General features: G+C 53.4%; 1 protein-coding gene across 4 annotated transcripts in view; it reads right to left on the bottom strand.

Annotated features, from left to right (window-relative positions):
• Positions 1-732: 732 nt before the first annotated feature.
• The window catches only part of SGSM1 (small G protein signaling modulator 1), a 36698-nt gene continuing 22362 nt past the window's right edge, over positions 733-15068 (bottom strand). For 3 of the 4 annotated variants that reach the window (XM_027652151.1, XM_027652152.1, XM_027652153.1), the window contains 13 exons: positions 13403-13541; positions 13105-13169; positions 12614-12759; positions 11944-12072; positions 11312-11494; positions 9422-9493; positions 8304-8885; positions 7448-7572; positions 6209-6291; positions 5849-5958; positions 5484-5580; positions 4937-5104; positions 733-4488 (listed from right to left, as the gene is read on the bottom strand). In XM_027652151.1, the coding sequence (XP_027507952.1) occupies positions 4400-4488; positions 4937-5104; positions 5484-5580; positions 5849-5958; positions 6209-6291; positions 7448-7572; positions 8304-8885; positions 9422-9493; positions 11312-11494; positions 11944-12072; positions 12614-12759; positions 13105-13169; positions 13403-13541 (1988 nt within the window). In that variant the 3' untranslated portion in view covers positions 733-4399. Of the gene's footprint in view, positions 4489-4936; positions 5105-5483; positions 5581-5848; positions 5959-6208; positions 6292-7447; positions 7573-8303; positions 8886-9421; positions 9494-11311; positions 11495-11943; positions 12073-12613; positions 12760-13104; positions 13170-13402; positions 13542-14463; positions 14644-15068 lie in introns of all 4 variants that reach the window. The other variant, XM_027652155.1, reaches the window with a different exon arrangement.

Raw genomic sequence — 15068 nt, 5'->3', positions numbered from 1 at the left:
CCAGTTGCACTACAAGGTGCATTTGGATAAGCTAAGGGATGTTCACCATGTCAGGGGCTGGATGAGAGCAGGACAGGGAGGCAGCAAGAATTTGCCATGTAAAAAACCCTCTCAGTCCTCATGAAAAATGTTCACAGCAAAGCAGACTCAACACAGCAAGAGAAAAACTCCTAGAAAAATCACACATTTTAGGAACAAAGACAATTTCTAAAGAGACTGTATGAGATGGGTACTGGGAGCTCGTTGGAAGGTTGCATCAGCAGAAAGCTCAAATGCAGGCAGAGAATCCATTAGTCACTCCCTCAGGGGGACGCGGGGCCAGGACACAAACATTCACTGGATTTAAACACACCAAGATTATCTGAGCAGAGCAGCTCGAGCATGAGATAAACCCCAAACCCCACAGCTCTGCGGATGCTCAGTGAGGTGTGACGGGAGCTGAACAGCTCAGCCTGTGGAGCACATCTTTCCTCAGGCTCAGCTCTGGAGCGACCCAGAGCTGAGAACAGGGCTGGCAGGAAGTGGGATGCAAACCTTGCTGCACCCCAGGGAAGAACGCAGCAGTCTCATCAGAAAGCATGGAATGGTTTGAGTTGGAAAGGATCTTACAGCTCATCTCACTCCAACCCCCTTCCACCTTCCACTAGACCAGGTTGCTCCAAGCCCCATCCAACCTGGCCCTGAACATTTCCAAGGATGGAGCAGCTACAGCTTCTCTGGATAACCTGTGCCAGGGCCTCACCACCCTTACCAGGAAGAATTTCTTCCTAAAATCCAATTTAATCCTGCCCTCTGTCAGTTTAAGGCACAGCAGCTCCAGTGCCTGGTCCCACAGAACCAACAACAGGCTAAAGATAGTCCCCAGCTCACAATGCCATTGCGGGGGGGGGGCTCAGCTGCATGGAGCTGCTGGGGTGAGACATTCCTCTCCCCCAAGGAGCCAGACAAGATTGCTGTATATGGACAAGCACTCCCTGGTGACAGGCTTCTCCTCCATGGCTGCACAGCTGGGAGAGATCCATGCTGGATTCCAAGGCCACAATTCCCACTGTCGGAACCCCAGCACAAGGCTTTATCTCAGGGTGGTCTAGCTTGGGGGCAGAGCCATGCAGGAAAGGCTGGGCCAGAGAATGCCCACAAACAGCTGCACAACAAACCTTTTGCTTCCATTTTAGGAGTTTATAGGCATCAGAGCCCCAAACCTGGGGGTGTCTCGCTGTGGGTCTCCACAAGCACAGGAACCTGCCCTGGAGGGCCCGGCACAGCTGCCCCCACTGAGACTTGGGAAAGATGTCCAAACCAGAGCTGGGACCATGCATGGACAGGGCCAGAGCACAGGGTTTGTCACAGACTGATTCTGACCTCCTGGGAACACAAAGCTGGACCTCCATGTTCAGACTCAAGTGCTCACAGGAATTTAGTGAGCAAATGGTTTTCCTGATGTTTGTAGGGATTGGGGTGGAGCAGCACATGGGGCTCTGCCTGCAGCAGGGGCTGGTGAGGACTCAGTTCCAATGCTCTACATGGGCCAGGGACACTCCCTCCCTACCCAAACAGGGTGGCCAGACACTTTTAGTCCTAAATTAAGTGACAGACTCCTCTTTGGACTATCCAATTTACCTACAACACACCAAACCCTAACTCTGCAACTGTTCTCACCCAGGAAATCCCCAGGCAAGGCACAAGACCCCACACAGCTCAAGCAGAGTAGGTCCTGCACACTCAGCACCAGAGCTTCTTTCCTCCTTTTTTTCTTCCTTTCCAGTTTTAAAGTCAGAACTAAGATGAAGCCAAGCTGAGGTCATGATGGTGGTTCTGCTCTGAGCTTCCTGTTGCCCCACCACAACAACTCTCCCAGCAACAGACTGGCACATCATGGAATAGGTGCTATAGAAACCACACAGTTCTTAGAAGCAAAAGATTTCTCACCCCCCCTTCAAAAAATAACCCACTTAATTCACATATTTTCTCTCTATACTGTATATATATTATATATAGACACGATTCTCTGGTAAACATGTACAAGATATTGTAAAGAACATTGAAAATGCCTATCTCCATTTGCACAACAGCACACATTCACACGCCAGCACACAAGGACACACAGTCAGGTACAATCAATAAATAAATACTTTTTTCCCCTCAGAAATTATTCAAAAAACACTGCTATTGAGCGGCCCAAAGACACTCTCAGTTAATACAGACAGCAAATATTGTGCAGAATTTCTTGGCTGTTTTTGTTTAAAAACCAAGGAAAGAATCTTCAAAGATGTCAGAGATGTTGCTTGGTCAGGCTGTGTTTCAGGAGACCTGTCAGTTCCTGTCCCTCAGGAAGAGGAGGGCAGAGCACTTCCCTTCCCCTCTGGACAGGTTACACAGGACAATTCTGTCCTAGAACCTCGAAGGAACAGGAGCAGCCTGGATGGAGAGAGGGCAGGAGCTTTTTTGCTCTGCTTGGTGGAAAGATGGAAGATTCACACAGGAACTGGCAGATCTGAAGCTCTTTGTTTCCTGAGCTACTACAGACCAGCACCCTTTGGGGATTTACTGCAGGAAACTCCTGCAAGGAATTTCCTAGATCGTTGTACACATCTGTTGGGATTATGAGGAGCAAAGGGCTGCCCATTTCTCTCCCCCTTGCCACAGCCTCTTCCCCCAAAGGTTCAGGATGTGCCACTCTCCCTGCCTTTTCCAGCTGTGACCTCCATGTCCCAGCATACAGAAAGTGCTCATTTTTCCACTCGATTTGCTCAAGCAGCAAACCACTTCACCACGCTCCACAGAACCTCCCTGAAGCAGCAGTTTTCTCTTGTGCAGATTGACATCTGTTTTCTGCAAGCAACATCTGACACGTGCCACAAGCCAACACAAAACAGCACAGACAGATGTTCCACGGGAGAAGGGAAGGGCCCCTTCCCTTCTGTGGGCAGCACTCCAGCAGCAAGGCAGGAGCAGGGCCTTCCCTTGCAGAGGAGTGGAAGAGAGCACACACACATCACACATTGCACAGAAGGAGAACACAAATTTTTGCAGCAAAACTTGAGAGAAAGTACCCTTAGAGAGAGAGGGCTCCAACCCAGTGCCTGCCCCATGGCCACGGCACAGCCCCCCCCACCCCAGCGACCCCCCAGCCACCCCCACCTCTCCTTTGCCTGTATTGTTTTTACCTGAGTTGAAAAATGACTCCGACCCCTCTGCAGGGCTGAGGACACAGCAGCTGAGAGGCACTTCATGCAGTGGGCTCCAACCCCAACACTGGAGCCACTGCAGGAAAAGTGGCCACACAAGTGCATCTTCCCAAAGCAAAGACCACTCAGAGACCTTGGGCTATTCTTCTCTTCACAGACAAATGGGGGAAGCCCACCAAGACCTAGCTGGAGACTTTTGGTGGGCTTAGGGGGCTTGGCAGCACATGGAAAACCCACAGGCACCAAGGGGATTGTTTGCCCTGTCGAGCTTTGAGCAGCTGGTCTTAATGGCCAGAGGAGAAGACAGGCATCATCAGAGGGAAAGCCAAGATAATCAGGAGCTCTGACTTGCCTTCTGAGGAGCCCTCTCCTCACAGGGGCTGCAAAGGAATGACAGGGAGACCAGACTCCTACCACAAGCAGCTAAAGTAAGGCAGGTAAGAAAACCTCCAGCCTGGAGTTCCCAGAGGAGGTCAGGACCAGATTTCCCAGTGTTCAGAGAGGGTTACAGAAAAAACAACAAACCCAATGCTGAGTTTGGAGCTGTTCTGAAAATCCATCCAGAGATGAAACTGTTGTGTGCTCAGATATTGTAGGAAAAATGTAAAATCCCAGGGAGAAAACAGAGCCTTGGAAAATAAAATACTGAAGGGGATGCAACGCATCAAGGGACAAGATCAAAAGAGGAATTTCTGTGATCCAAGTCCCCCCTGTTACTGGCAGAACCTCATCATGTTGGTAAGCAGCTGAGGAATGGCAGCATCCCTGTGCTGTATGGGCTCACAGACTGTCTGCCTTCCCACTGCCAGGAATGGCCCCAAGGAAGCAGCTTTATGTCTGTGCCACAAAGGATGTGGAGTTCTGCTCTCCCCACCCCCAAGCTCTGCCCTGGGATGCTGGCAATGCCTGGGCAGTTGTGGTGGGCACACACCTGCTGCCCTTCTGCTGCAGCAAGGCCAGGAAGTGACCGCCTGGTCCTGCTCCCGATGGGTAACACACACCTAGACGGATCTTTGGTTGAGTCACTGCAGAAGGTCTGAGCTGGGGCCCCTGGCACAGCACTTGGGGAGCCGAGGGTACTCCCAGCTCAGCCAGCAGCACGTGTCCCACTGCCTGAGTTCCACAGGTGTGGCACTTGGAGAAAGAGGAGAAAGGAGGAAGCATCGGAGGGGAGTCCCGGCTCTTTGGATCCCTCGTCTGCCCTGTGTCCTTCATTTGTTCTCAATCAGAGTCTGTACTTTATAGACAAGGTCCCGAGCCAGCTTCAGGATCTGCTTGGTGTTGTGTCGCTCGGCCATTTCTGGAACACAGACAGAGGAACCCAGAGAGGTCAGAGTTGAGCAGGCCCAGCCCCACAGCTCCTCATCTGAGCCCCAGGTGAGAGCTGAAGCTGTGAGCTCCTGCCCACATTCCCAACACCATCCATCACAGAGACACTTGGCTCTGGAGAGCTCCTCAGGATGGTGATAGCCAGCAGGAAGCATAACCTCCATTCTCAGCTCCCTTCAACATGTCCAGGTGGGCCAGGGCTGAGGATGGCATGGGGATTCCCCCAGCACCACCAGACCCCTCAGAGCCCAACTGTTTAGGGGCATGAGGGCTCTACCACCGTGTTCCACAACCACACACTGCTCTGTGTGTGTTAAACATTTACAGCAAAGCCCAGACATGACTGCCTACACCCAGCCATGTGCTGCACACATCTGAGCAGCTGCCACAGATTCAGCCTGACAGAACACAAGCTGTACCGTTGAAAAACTTGATGATGTCTGTGAAATCCATGTTGTTCTCCAGGATGATGTCCCGGTACATTTCCACCAGGGCCAGGGCTATGAAGAGCACGTAGTGAGCAGAGGAGACGTGCGCGGCGGCCCAGATGGTCTCCCAGACGGCAAACACGTCGTCGTACACCAGCTCTGAGAACAGAACAGCCCAGCACTTACCACACCAGCCATGGCTTCACACCATCCTGACTCACAGAGCTCACAGCAGCGCTGGGGAGACACGCTGGGAGGCTTCTTCCCACATGAACCCGTTCCAGCTGGAAGCAATAAGTCAGTCACCTGTAGGAAGACACATTCTGGCCTGCAGCAGGTGGCACAGGCCTCAGGACACACTCCTGGTGAGGCTCAGCAGCAGCTCTGGAAAAACAGGTTCTGCATCTAGACGGAACACTCAGCCCCACACAAGCCAGGGAAAAGTGAAAAGGAATTTACTAAGTTGCAGAGTGTGCTGAGAAGCCTAGAAGCCTGGCAGACCCTGCCCACCCCCAGCCTGGGTGGTCTCAGCACACACCTCTCTTGAAGTCCAGGAGAAACCATCGGTAGCAGAAGTAGAAATGAGTGTAATCCCCATTCTGGTGCATCAACTCAAAGAGCTCAGAGTCCAGAATCTGTCAAGAAAAGCAAAAGGAAACTCAGCAGTACACACAGGAGGCCACAGCCATCCTTCTGCCTGCTTCCCTCTGCTCCCACTGCTTTCCTACTGCACCAGCTCCACCTTTCCTGGCACACATTACTCCAGGCTGTCTTTAGAGCCCCTGCTCTCCCCTCCTGCTTCCCACCACTGAAACCCTCTCAGCCCCTCCAAGACCCCCATCCCACCACCAGCTTTCCCCCTCGGGTGTGAGAAGCCACTGTCCACATGTCAGGACCCCTTACCTGGATAAGCGACCTCATGTTGGCAAAGTGGGTGTCCATGGCTCCTCCATGGGGGAAATTCTGATTCATCCTCTTCATCAGCTCAGTGAAACAGCTGAAAGCCAGAGCCTCTGTGCAGGGAGGAGAGACACCACTGCTGGGCTGCACAGGCTCTGCTGCACCTGCTCCCACAGCCACCTGCAGCAGGAACATCCCTGTCCCCAAGTTGGGCTCCTGGGAGCCAGACAGCACCAAGGACAAAGGGGATCCTGCTCCCCACCTCTAAGCATGGGACCCTCTATGCAAAGAGCCACCACAAGCATGGCAGATTACCCCACATGATCCCACAAAGGGACAGGGAAAGCAGAGCCACTCACTCACCATCATCCAGGATGACCAGGAGAGGGGCCAGCAGGTCACACATCCCCTGCACGTAGCCAATCTCAATGTGCTGCCAGATGTAGCTGTGTGAGAAAGCAGGAGAGGTAACCAAGTGCCACTGCCTGGTACCTCCTTTGCCTGTGCCCTGCCTCCCTTCCTGGGATGAGGGGGGAAATCCCACCTGTTTATTCTGTTATCCTTGTGCTGTAAATTATTAGATTCCAAGTCAGGCATGCATGGCACAGTCCTGGATTGACACCCTGCCATGGCTATGTCCTAGACTGTCTATTCAGGGCTGTGCCATGGCCATTGCATGGAAAAATCAGTGCAGGGAAAAGCAAAATTGGAAAGCGCAGCACAGTAGGGTCATTGGTTAAAAGACAGAGACTGATGGAATTTGTTAATTTATTTCTTGATTCTCCGTGCATAATACTGCCTGCCTTGCCTTCCCATTCCCAGTGTCCCAGGAAGCAGCCAGCCCTGCAGGGATATCTTCCCTTATTTGGTAGCAAGTCAAAATGTGTTCAGAAAGGGCTTGGATCTGCTGCTGGCACAAGCGAACGATCTTTTCCAGCCTGCCCACTGGTTTTCCAAAATCTGCTGTACTGAAGTTCTAATCTCAGCAGAGATCTCCAGCTTTGGCTGTCAGATGAAGTGACAGCGCTGATGGAACAGCAGCTTCTCCTCATGTTTGCAGGATGAGTAATAATATTTTATCCTTTGCTGCCCGTGAGGCAGAGGCTGAGCTGGAGTGGGTCTGAGTTGGTGAGTGTCACTCAGCCAGCTCTGAGTCACAGGGACTCAGCAAAGACACTCAAAAAAGGACCCATGTCTGGCTCTCTCCTGGGGTTTTGGGTAGGCAATAACCATTCCAGCACTTCAGGTACTTCCTCATTAGCACTATGGCTCTGTGAGCTGATCCTTGTTAAAGCCTTTTCCAGGCATATTCCAGAGAGCAGGTAGGCTAAATCCAGTGCAGTGGGTGCAGGCAGCTCAGGCAGCCTCTACCTTGGCCAAAAAACCCAGCACATGGCAGTCAAGGGACAGCTGGACACCTCTAAGCATGGGACACCTTGGTCTGGGAACCTCTGTGTTCTTGGAGCAGCAGCCCTGGTGCTGGGATGATGAGGGGATTTGGGAGCAGAAGTCAAGGAGGTAAAACTCGGTAGCCAGAGCAAAGTTCAGGGCTCCAGTGCCAAGGTGAATTCCAGGAAGCCCCTTCACCCCCCCAGCTCCCACCTGCACATGACATTGCGGAGCTTCTCCAGGTTGGCCGGGGTGAAGTACCAGTAGTTGCGGTCACAGCGCTGCACGTCCTTCTCGATGCGGTGCAGGTTCACTGTGTACATGTCCAGCAGCTCTGGCTGCCCAAAACAAGAGCAAAGTTGATTTGCTCTCAAATAAAAAAAGGATTGCAAGGGCAAGGGAGCGACAGGGCAGAGTTTGGGTGGGAAGTGGGAGCCCCTCTACACCCAACTATGGGATCAGCACGGGGCAAATGCAGGTCAGTCCGGCCCCTCTACTTGGCCCTGGTGAGGCCACATCTGGAGTGTTGTGTTCAATTCTGATCTTCACAGCTGAGGAAGGACAAGGAACTACTGGAGAGGGTCCAGTGGAGACCACAGGGGTCTGGTGCATCTCTCTGATGAGGAGAGACTGGGGAGCTGGGCCTGGTTAGTCTGGAGAAGAGAAGACTGAGATGGGATCCCATCAATCCATACGAATATCTCCAAGGGGTGTCAGACGATGGTGCCAGACTCTGTTCAGTGGTGTCCAGTGACAGCACAAGGAGCAATGGCCATAAACTAAACAGGAAAAGTTCTACCTCAACATGAGGAAGAACTTCTTTCCATGGAGGGTGGCAGAACCCTGGAACAGCTGTCCAGGAAGGGCATGGAATCTCCCTCTCTGGAGACATTCCTAACCCACCTGGACACATTCCTGTCACCTGCTCCAGGGGACCCTGCCTCGGCAGGGGGATTGGACTGGATGATCTTCAGAGGTCCCTTCCCACCCCAACTATTCTGGGATTCTGTGGTTCTGTGAAATAGCGAAGCAACCAGGAAGAAACCCACCTGAACAGGTCCATACTTACAGAGTAGGTGACACCCGTGGAGGAGAGAGCAGATGTTTCACTGTTGGTCAGATCAGTCACAGCCACAGCCAGGGAATCCAGCTGTGGGTACAGACTCTCCATTTCTGGCTCCTCAGAGAGGTTGTCCTCACTCTCCACCAAGCTCTGCTTCTCAGCCTCACTGTCTGCCCAGCTCTCCACCACAGTCAGGGCCACGGTGTCACACAGGGCCCCCGCCGGGCCCTCACCCACGGGAACAAAGTCCACACTTCCAACGCTGGGAAATTCACCTTCCAGGCTGTCTTGGCCCTGCAGTTTCTCCTGCTGGACACCATCCGTGTCCACTGAGGCTGGCACATCAGACCCACCAGCCTTTCCCTGGGAGCTGGACGAGGATTTATTGGTTTCCAGGGCACTGTCCTCGTTGCTGAAGCTGCGCTCTGAGAACCCTGATGTGATGGAGAAGTTTTGGGAAGAGGGGTGGCCAGAATCAGGGGAACAAGTGCCATTGGGAACTGTCCCATTGGGGACCTTGCTTTGTTTGCCATCTTCCAGCTGAGCATCTACTTCAGTCTGTTCCACTTCATCCACAGATTCAAACACCTGCAAAGTGTGAGCAGAGACATGCAGGGGAGCATCATGGGAATTCAGCAAACTGCTGGGGACATAGTGCCTATATTCCCAAGAGCTGTGTACTCATAGAGCCCATGTTCCCAACAGTGGAGGGAGAGGAAAATTACCCTTTAGCTTCCTCTCCTTGGATTTGAGCCAGCATTTGGTCATTTGCACAACTCCAAACCCACAAATCCCTGCTCTGAAGGGCTATGCTTTGCTTGGCATTATACACTGGGCAGAAGGTGATTTAAACAGGTGTTAAACACCTAGGCACTAACAGAGGGAGCAGCCACAGGCCCTCAAGCATGACAGCCATGGGGCAGAGCAGGCAGGTGAATATTCAACACCACAAGCGGAGCACAGTTCTGACCTTAGTGGCTCCAAAGCAGGCTGGGGACTCATTTACCTCCACCAACACCAGTTCTGTTTGCCAGAGATCCCCATGGTTATGGCTGAGGAGTCAGACCAAGCCAGGGCAGAACTGTGAGGACAAGAAAAGGAGGGGACAAGGTGCTGCAGCTCACCTGGGTGCTGGAGCTGGAGTCACTCTGCAGCCGGGCGTGGTTCTGTCGGCCAGAGCTGCAGCTCTGGGAGGACTGCAAGGGAGAGGGAAAAGGGCAGTGAGAAAGCAGGGAGCACAGGGTCTGGGTGGGGGAGCTCAAGTAGAGGTGGCATTTCTGCAGGTGAAGAACAAGCAGAAAATGCATCCAGTAAATTCTCCTATTTGACCCATGAAGGACGTTCCCATGACATTGACTCTGCCGTGTGTGTCACCCAGAGGAGTGCTCTGCCTCAGCCACCGTCACCGACTGCTGGGGAAGGTGACAAAAGCCAAAGTCCCAGGCCAGTGCAGTTGTCAAGAGCTGCATGTTGGGTCTGGAAGGAGCCACTTTCCTCTGGCCTGCAGAGAGGTCACGCTGCCTCCCTGGAGTGCAAATTTCTACAAATCTCTGTCCTAATTTGGCAGCAATGCGACTCAGCCCAGCTCAGTTTACATAAACGATGAAGTCACAGGCTATAAAACAGCCCCTCCAAGCATATTCATGCTCTTTTCCTTTTCTTAAAGGACAAATATTGATGTTTTAAGCCAGACTTAGTGGAGGCAGCTCCTCTCAAAGTCACGAGTACCCTGTTCTGGCTTCCAGCTGAAGCACAGAGGGAAGGGCTGGGCTTTGCAAGCACCAGCTCCATGCTCAGCCTTGTGGATTCCCTCTGAGCTGCCAGCGCTCGATCAGTGTGAGTCCTCCCCGTTATCTGAGCAGATGTGCAGAGCATGGAATGACATCACACACAAACAAAAGGATTTTAAGAAAATACAGCACATTCAGACCAGCAGGAGTTGTCTCCACCCTTGTATTGTGGGTGTCTGCTGGGCAGGGCTCTGATGGAGAGAGGAAGGGCGACAGCTTTCCTCCATTACCATGGGAGCACTTAAAACAGGAAATTTCAGGTTCAGATGGAAAAAGGGTGAACATTTGCCTGTGTTAACTGTGCCAGCTCCCCTCCCCGTGCCTGTACCCAGAAGAACCACGGTGGAGATGCTGAGGGGAGGGGGATGATTCCTGGAGTTACAGCCATGCCGACAGTGTAGCCCAGCTCTGCTCAGCCCCTCTAAGAGCTGCATCATTCAGTTCCAAACAGCTCCTGGTTCAGACCTGCCTTCCCTGCTTCTCTCCCTCTCTGTACATACATGTAGCCTGCAGGATTGGAGCTGAGCTCATCTCTTTCCCAAAGCACCCACACAAACTTCCCAGCAGGAACCAGATCAAATCTCCAGCGCTCAGCTCCCAGGTCCTGCTCATTTGGGCCTCCCCCGGCCCCCAGTGTGGCAGCCTGAGGTCATGCAACCCAGCACCACGTGCTCTGCCGTGCTGGGCTCTGCTCCTCCAAGGACAAAACTCTCACAGAAACATTCCCTGGCCGCTATTCCCAGGACTGCCTTTCCTTTAACAGGCTTTTCCCTCCACACCCTTTGGTTTGGGCTGTGGATCTAACTCCTAAAAGCCAGTCCCACAGAGCTGGGTGTTCCCAGCTCTGTCCCACGATGGCACTGTGTACCAAGGGTATAGTGAGGTTCCTCTGTGCTGAGCAGCTGATGGAAAAGGGAGCCAGTAAGCCCACTGCCCTGTTTCACAGCCCCTCAGTGCCAGCAGCATGGTCTTCCCTGCCCCTACTTCAACAGTCTTCCATGGAGCTAAACCTGATGTGCACCAGGAATGCATCACGTAATGAGTACCTCATTCTCCAGAATACCTACAAGGAATATCTCACAGGACTGGTGAGAGTGTCTGGATTCGGCCACGTGGCCCCACAAATGAGTTACAGGGTCCCCACTGCCCTCTGCCAGGAGTCCCTGCCCTCTCCAGCAGGGAGGCTGGGTGGACACAGCCCCCCCCGAGCCCCCAGAGCCTCACCTCGTTGCTGATGGTCGAGTCCCTGTGCATCATCCTCTGGATGTGGGAGTCCAGGCTGGCCCCCGAGGAGCACTTGGCCAGCGCGGCCGCGTGTGACTCCTTCTCGCGCTGCCGGACGATGGCCTCGCAGCCCAGCCACTCTGCCATCGTGTGCTCGTAGCAGGCACGGGTCTGCTCGTCAGCCTGCAGCGTGGGGGGACACAGGGGCTTGGAATGGCTGTCCCTGGAGAGCCCAAACCCAGTCCCTTCTGAACCCCCAAGCCTTGCACAGAGGAGCAAACACTCGTGTTTACTATGGCTGGATGGGATATAGTCACCCATCTGCTGCACAGTGCCTGACCCACAAAACCTGGCCAAAATTAGTATGGGAAATGCCCGTCCATCTCCTCCCTGCTTTCCAGAGGTGTGCAGAGCACTGAACATGAGGAACCAGCAGCTGCACAGGGTAGCGTCAAGCTTGATCCTGTCAATTCCTGTCAATTCCTGCGGGAGTCTTTCTCCCGCTCCTACCTACAGCCCAGTCCAGAGTGGACACGATGCCCAGTGGGCTCTGCAAACAGACCCTTCAAGCTGTGCAGTATCCAGGGCACATCAATGCCACACTGCTGAGCTGGCAGCACACCCACACCAACCTCCTTTCTTTCCGCCTCCGTCATCCCAAATTGGTAATGGCCCAGCAGGAAGGGCCAGACGGCCTTCCTGATCTCATGCTGGATCCCGCCATAGTAGATCAGCCGCAGCAACTCCTGGTCCTCGTAACTCTGTGGGAAGAGCTCAGTCAGAGCACAGACACAGCCAGGACATGGCCCATTGGGTGTAAGGCCCAGCCATGCCACCTTTCAGTACCTGGAACACTGCCCAGACCCCGACTACCCCCAAACCCACTGCCCATCCACTGCAGATGATCCCTCAGATCCCTGCCTGGGCTCAGGTAGAGCCAGAGGCTGCTGTGGGTGGACATTTTGGCTCATCACACCAGAAACTGCCCCATCAAGGTCACCGAGGGTCACTGCTGTGCCTCTGAGCCTGGCAGCACAGCAGACCCCCCCTCAAGGCCACAGTAATCAAGTGACAGACACTGCCCAGGTGGGCTCTGAACAGAAGCAAGTCTAGGAGAGCAGCATTCATTCCCCAGCTCCCACATGCCAAGGATTAGGAGCCCTGGCTCTGTGCAGCCTGGGACAGGTTGGCTGACTTCCCTCTTAGAGGAACTTCTCAATTTGCTTGACCTCATCGTGCTACAACCACCCGGGACACCCCGAGTGCACCAGAGCTGGTGTGTCCCCAGAGCCCTGGCTCTACCGTGCTGTCCTGCAGGTATCTCTGCCAGATGTCCACAGTCAGCCCCGAGCTGGCACTGCAGGGGACATCAGAGGACACGATATTGTGGTTCACCAGCGCAGACAGGTGGGTCCTCACCGTGGACAGGTGTCTGCAATAGGCCAGCCCTGCAGCAGAGAAAATCAAACATTCATCCTTGGACTTCAGGGAGCCATGAGGGTGAAGAGCAGGAGAAAGTTCTAAGGAGTCTGTTCTTTGAGGGAGATCCTCTGAAGCCACATCCCAAAGCAGGGAGTCTACCAGGACGGGACCACCAGTGCTGCTGCTCACTGGGCTCAAGTCCAAGGATCAGAGTCCATGTGTTTGCTCCCCATCCTGAGGACATGCAAAGACTGGTCCCAACACCCCTGCCCACTGGCAGCTGGCTCAGCAGCACTCCCAGCCTGGGGCCCATAGCCTTATCCCTCACCCATCACACATCTCATGGCAGTAGGAATGTGACAGGTACTCACAGCCATAGAAGGCCCGGGAGAGGATTTGGTACTTCATGTTGTCACACAGGAGCTTCAGTGGAGCTCTGCCAACAAAAACACAGGGGATGTGAGGAGAGGAAATGCTCCTGTGCATCCCCTCAGCCTGGCTTTGATCTGACTGATCCAGCTGTGCCTGCGGAGATGCAGCACAGGACCCTGCTCAGCCTCAGAGCAGCAATTCCTGCTGCCAGGATACGGCCACAGAGCAGCTGAGATGTCCCAGATGCCCTGGCTTTGCCATGCCCACGTGTCCCACGGGAGCAGCAGCTCCTCGTACCTCTCGTGGCTGCAGCCGTTGGCTGGGCCCCCGTCCGAGGAGCCGCTCTGGGAGCAGGAGGAGCAGGAGGACTTGCGGGTGCTGGGCTGCCACATGGGGGGCAGGACAGCCCCTGGCCCATCCATCAGGTCCTGGGGCACTGCGGGAGTGGAGAGGAGCATCAGGGACCGCCTGGCACTGCCCCTGGAGCCTGGGACACACAGGGGGTCAACAGAGAGCTTTGATAAGCAAAGGCAGCATCCCACTCTTCCCAAGGAGGCTCCAGCGACCAGGCAGAACCCACTGCAGGGAACCACAGCACCAGCACTGGTGAGCTCAGGAGAAAGGAAAGGGAACAAAGAGCATTGATGAGAGAACCATCTGCTAATTAACAAGCTCATTCAGAAAGCTGGTCTTAAACTGCTTTGTGCTGACCAAGGCAGAAACCCAACACCCAACGCAGAGACTCCAGAGAAGGGGCTGCAACAGATTGAAACAGATGAGAAAAAACAGGATTGAAGTCAACTGCTGTCCCAGGAAGAGCTGATCACTGTCAGGGAAAAGCCCCCACCTCTCAAACACTAGGATCCCATCCAAGATTCAGGGAAAGAAGGGAGCACCAAAATCACAAGACAGGAGATGAAGACATGGATGAAGAGGTTGAGAGAGACAGCAGGAGCTCTGCATATTGTCACTTGCTAAATCCTGCTTAAACTTGAAGTGCTACTGCAACAGCCTTGTGTCCTGCTCAGGTACTGTCCACACACTGGCCAGGAGATGGAGAATAACCCTATTTACTCCTCCTTGGAAATTAAATCATGGTAGAAATTCCATCTTCTGGCCATGAGAGGGTTTCCTCGCACCTTTGGTCTCACTGACTCTCCCTGCTTGTGGTATTGAACAGCTGGTACCGGCAAGGAAAAATGTTGAAATATTTCTATAAAGGCCCCTTCCTTTCCCTTCCCACTGAGCTGATGGGTCAGTGATGGTCAGCAGGGACAGGGACACCTCTGCAGGACCTGTCAAGTGACAACACAGGTGAGCTGAACGCCAGACACAACCAACCACAACAGTCCCATTACACTGGTGCTGGCAGGTCCCCAGAGCAGCACAGGGAGGTCGGGACGTGATGAGGAGACTCAGACACCGTTTAGGGATCACCACCATACTGCTTGCAGTTGGAGTCCTCGTCATCTTCCCTCTCCCAGCACTCACAGAGATCACAGGTGCACGGAATGGGTGAAAAGTACCATTAATGGCAACTAGAGACACAGAGAGAGGACAAGGGCACAAATGAAAGGGTAGAAAGGAAGAATCTGCAGACAAGAGAGAATGATGCAGTTCCACCCCCCTCTGGGAAGGTCCACAGGAACGGCACAGGATGCAATGACGCCAGCTGAGGAGATGGCAGCAATTCATTTCATGGCAAATGTGGCCCCCAGCATGGAATTTTAAGGGGTAGATCAAAAGACAGCCACAGAAAGGAGCATCTCTATCTGCTGTTTTAGCTTCAATCAGATTTTTATCTGACTCACTGAATTGTGTTAGTCAGCTAAAGGCAGGGAGAACCAAGTATAACCTTAACTGATGTTATGGAGGAGTCACAGGGGATGTGATTTCCCCCTTACAGCCTCAAAAATACAGGCACAAGGTTTTGATCACATTTCACAGCTTTTTAAAAAACTCT

The sequence above is a fragment of the Corapipo altera genome, unplaced genomic scaffold (genome assembly GCF_003945725.1).
Source record: "Corapipo altera isolate COAL_440 unplaced genomic scaffold, ASM394572v1 67, whole genome shotgun sequence".
Taxonomy (NCBI): Eukaryota; Metazoa; Chordata; class Aves; order Passeriformes; family Pipridae; genus Corapipo; species Corapipo altera.
This window is presented reverse-complemented; position numbering and strand designations above follow the sequence as displayed.